The sequence below is a fragment of the Epinephelus moara genome, chromosome 2 (genome assembly GCF_006386435.1).
Source record: "Epinephelus moara isolate mb chromosome 2, YSFRI_EMoa_1.0, whole genome shotgun sequence".
Lineage (NCBI taxonomy): Eukaryota > Metazoa > Chordata > Actinopteri > Perciformes > Serranidae > Epinephelus > Epinephelus moara.
In genome coordinates this window covers 22,066,512-22,070,854 of record NC_065507.1, presented here as the reverse complement: position 1 = coordinate 22,070,854, position 4,343 = coordinate 22,066,512, and the positions used below count along the sequence as shown (strand labels likewise).

Here is a 4,343-nt window from a genome sequence, read left to right as displayed (position 1 = left end):
TGGTCAGATAATTCAGGTACAAAAAGAGACACAGGCACAGCACGACCGCCTAATGGCACTCAAATAAAATGACTTATTGGGAACTCGCAAAATACACCTTTTAGTAAGATTAAATAGTATTGATGCCCCCTCCTCCCCCTCCCCGTGAGGCTGGTACTAAACAATGATGAATCCCACTCTTCTGTATTATATTTATGACAAAGGATTTAAATAAGTGACTAATGAATATCTGTGCTGCCATCGGCCGTGGGCTCAGTGTCGCCTGTGTTAGGTTCCTGAAACAGTCAGGAGGAATAAGCTGATGTGCACCTGGTCCGTCTAAGACCTCGGTATATTTGAGAGGCTATTACTTTTATTCAGGTTAATATCCCACTCTATAAATGTTTTGGATCTGCGACTAAAAACAACAAAATTAATTTATAGTTCCTTTAGTGTTTTCTGGTGTTTGCAGGGTTAGATTTGACTGAAGTTCTGTCGTAATGGATAGATTACTGAATGCATCTATCTGGGCATAGGTCCAGGGGCCCTATGGGTCTCTTAACATTAAAACAAACTGCTGTTACTGTGAATAGGGCTGCATTTAATTAGCATTTTCATTAGCGATGAATATTTTCTCAATTACCCAAGGTAGTGTTGTCATTTTTTTGTAAAACCAGTCAAAAACATAAAGGCGCAATATGCTACAATGTAAGACAAAGAAGGGCAGCAAATTCTTACAAATGCAAACCTGCAAATTTTGCCTGGGTCAACTAACTGCTGCAGTTTTAACTGTGAAACTGACTGGGTTTGATGAAATACAGATACTACATCCCTCATACTGTTATAAAAGACACAAACTTCACTACTCTATTAGCGTTATACACAACTATCTGGAAGCAGTGCAACTGAGGAAAACCAGAAAACTCAATTTGCTTTGGATATTAAATCCTTTAGTTTTTAAAATGGTTATGAAACTCAATATCAGTGTTGGCCCTTGGCTTTCACACATCAGTGACAACTTTTTCTTAAGCAATATCAATCTTTATCAGGCATGAATCTTTACAGGTGTCTTGATAATTTTTCCAAACAGAATACAAAATGGGCATTCAAATACAAAAGTGGTTGACGCAAAAGAAACATTCAAAGTGCAAAGTTTCATTTACCTAAAGAATTACATGACAAAAGACAAAGCCTGTCTACTCGAGCAGCAGTACAGTAATAACCTTCTGCATCTCACAAAAGAGGACAGCAGTGCTGATGATCTACACAAGTCTCAAGGTGTAGAGCAGAAACAACAGATACACTAATAAATTGTGATGTAAGACAAAATATTGGTTTGATTGTTTGATCTCCTGGTCTTTAAGGCTGCATTTCCATTAAGTTGTGCAACTTTCTGAACTTAAGACTGTAACAGCTTAAAATTAAACAGTGAATGCCTCTACCTGTCAGCCTTCATATTGATAACAAACAGTTGCTTCACAGATGTTATTGGGGGAAATTTTTTTTTCTGAAAAGTAGTCATCAGCAAACATCATAATGTTATCAAAGCTTTGGTCTGCTTTGCCAAATATCTGATAATAACCAATCCTAGTGCAGACTGTCACATCCGTCTTGAAACACAAGTAAACAACGCCCTCTTGTGCTGAAAAGGTGGGACTGCCTGTCAGTGTTGGAGTTTTGAAAGCACACAGAGCAGTATGTCTGGCTGAACAATACAGACTGAAAACAAACGAAGTACAAAAATATAACCAGTTTTATAAACTACCTCACAATGTGACAATAGAGCTCACTTGCAACAACAAATGAGACTCCCAAGTGCCCCTTATCCCAAACAGCATATTCTGTTTAAACAGGAAACAAAAGCGTCAAGTGTTCATGTATCAAAAGTGAGTGAAATCACATCCTGACACCTGATCAGTGCCTCCTTTTGCACCCCGAGGGGAGTGTGCAGGTCCGACACCTGAAAGTTCAGCACATCAATGTCGGACGCTCCAAAAGTGGCCTCCACCTTCACCCTCTCATACATGTTAAACTGAACCTTCTTGTTGGTCATGGAGAGGAGACATCGGAGGAAAGTCTCTCGGAGCACAGATCGTGCATGCTGCTCCTTCTGCAGCTGCTCAGCGTCTGCCTCAGACGCAGCAGAAGTGGGAATGGAGGTATGACACAGGGCGATGAAACGGGGGGATTTGGGATCAAATCCACGGCTGTTGGGGTCGGGTCCTTTTGGCAGGCGGAGCACAGGCACCGGCGTTGCCATGTTGAGTCTTCCTGCCAATATCAATTGAAGGAAAACAAAAATTAACACAAGCTAGGCAATATGCCTACAGTATAAACAACATACCTTTTTATAGGCATTAATTTGGCACATATTCCCACAGATAACTGAAAAGTTTAAATTCATTCATTCCTTCTTTAATTTTCTGTAACTGCTTATCCAGTTAGGGGTCGCGGGAGGGGCTGGAGCCTCTCCCAGCTGACACTGGGTGAAAGGCAGGGTACACCCTGGAGAGGTCACCAGACTAGCAGGGCTGACACATAGAGACAGACACCCATTCACACTTATGAGCAATTTAGAGTCACCCATTAACCTGCATGTCTTTGGACTGTGTGAGGAAGCTGAGCTACCATGAGGAAAAAACATGTTGACACAGGGAGGTCGTGCAAAGTTCACACAGAACCCCACACTGGGGTTTGAAACAGAAAGTTTAAATTCCCTATTTAAACACCCTAGTTTGAACTCCCGGGTGGGGGAGCTGGAAGATAAACTGTTTTCTGTGAGTCTATTTATCATGACTAATGATGACTATGATTCCTTGAATTTATTACAATCTCAAGAGAAAAAGCTGCCTGCACACTGAACAGCTGATTGAGCTGGTCTGAATGGTTCACTTACAGCATATAATAACATATGTTTAGCTGATCTTCATAGTAATCTCATTAGGCGTTTCATATTGCTTGCTTTAGAGCTGCATAGTATTATTTTGTATTTTTCTTCTGTGTTGTCTCTCTGTAACTTTACATTGCAGCCTGTCATGGCCAGGACACTCTTGTAAAAGAGATTTATTTATTTTACTTCACTGTTGTCAGGTATCAAGCAAAAATGCATATTAGTTTCTCCAATTTCTCTGTTTTATATCATTACACAGATAATATCATAACTGTTTTTTAGACAACACAAGCACTGTGAAGATGTCACCTTGTGTTTTGGGAGCTTGTGATGGACACTTCACTCATTTTGGACATTTTCTTGGTCACTTAATGATTAGTTCAAACAGCAGTTGACAGTTTAATCTATAATTAAATCGATCAGTCGATAAATCCCTATAAAACAGGCCTGTTTTACAACATTTGCGAACACTGCTGATACAAACGCGTTGAACATCAGTAAACGCTCATATACAATGTTTTAGCTTTCATGGACTTTTTAATTTAATAACTTGCTCGCTTTAATTTACAGAGTCTAGATTATGGTTGCGTTTTGTACCTTTAATGCGAGCTCAACGAAGGCTTTAAGTTACAACAAACTTTCCGTGGCTACATGCTGTAATGAAATACAGTTTGTTCGGGCTAGCTTAGCTTTAGCTGCTGTGAGGTGGGAACAGCTAACCTGCGATAAGTTTGAATCTTAAGTTGACTGATATAAAACGTGTCCACCAACAAAGCAGCGGGTGAGGTCGTCCTACAAAGCAAAGACATGTTTATTTATAGAGGTCGTATCACTTTATTTAAAGTGAGCACTAAAAGTTAGCAACTTGGTGGGACCGTGTGGCTAACGATGAGATAACGGACAAAAGCGGCTCTAATCTGAACACACTTTCCTCCTCGCAGCTGTGGCTTAAACAGTGAAAGTTGAATTAATGTTTGAATAAGCACAGTAGTGTTTATTTCCACACTTACTCACTGTTTCCTCCTGTTAGCAGCTACAGTGACTGCCAGGTGCAATGTTGTCGTTTAGTCTTCTTCTTCTACTTTTATGGCGGTTGTCAAACAACGTATGGAAGCATTACCGCCACCTACCGAAATGGAGTGTGGGTCTGGATAAATTAATATTTACACACACACACACACACACACACACACAAAACTTAATTCTTCTGATCATACGGAAGCGTATTGCATTCACTTGACAAGTTTTTTCTGAGTAATTTTTTCTGTTTTTCGGGGTAATTTATTTATTTTTCTGTTTTTTGGTGTAATTTTTTCCGTTTTCCTGAGTAATATTTTCTGTTTTTCGTGGTAATTTTTTTCTTTTTTTCTTGGTAATTTTTTTTCCTGAACGAGGAGACAAGATACATCAAAATCTCGCAAGAAGCTCCCACCTGGCACCTGCAAGTGACCCCTGCNACCTGTTACTAACCTAA

At 39.8% G+C, this 4,343-nt stretch overlaps 1 protein-coding gene across 3 annotated transcripts; it reads right to left on the bottom strand.

Moving 5' to 3' along the window:
• Positions 1-675: 675 nt before the first annotated feature.
• On the bottom strand, positions 676-4,014 carry gemin7 (gem (nuclear organelle) associated protein 7). 3 transcript variants are annotated; one of them, XM_050065144.1, is made up of 2 exons: positions 3,876-3,967; positions 676-2,250 (listed from the first exon to the last, which is right to left on the bottom strand). In XM_050065144.1, exon 2 carries the CDS (start codon positions 2,237-2,239, stop codon positions 1,853-1,855), a length of 387 nt encoding a protein of 128 aa, XP_049921101.1. In that variant the 5' UTR covers positions 2,240-2,250; positions 3,876-3,967; the 3' UTR covers positions 676-1,852. The 3 variants fall into 3 exon arrangements, with proteins under 3 accessions (XP_049921101.1, XP_049921109.1, XP_049921093.1); XM_050065152.1 differs by having other exon boundaries at positions 3,884-3,893; XM_050065136.1 differs by having other exon boundaries at positions 681-2,250; positions 3,880-4,014.
• Positions 4,015-4,343: the final 329 nt, after the last annotated feature.

Excerpts from the sequence above, each read along its gene's own strand:
- gemin7 (XM_050065136.1), bottom strand. The coding sequence starts at position 2,239 with ATGGCAACGCCGGTGCCTGTGCTCCGCCTGCCAAAAGGACCCGACCCC.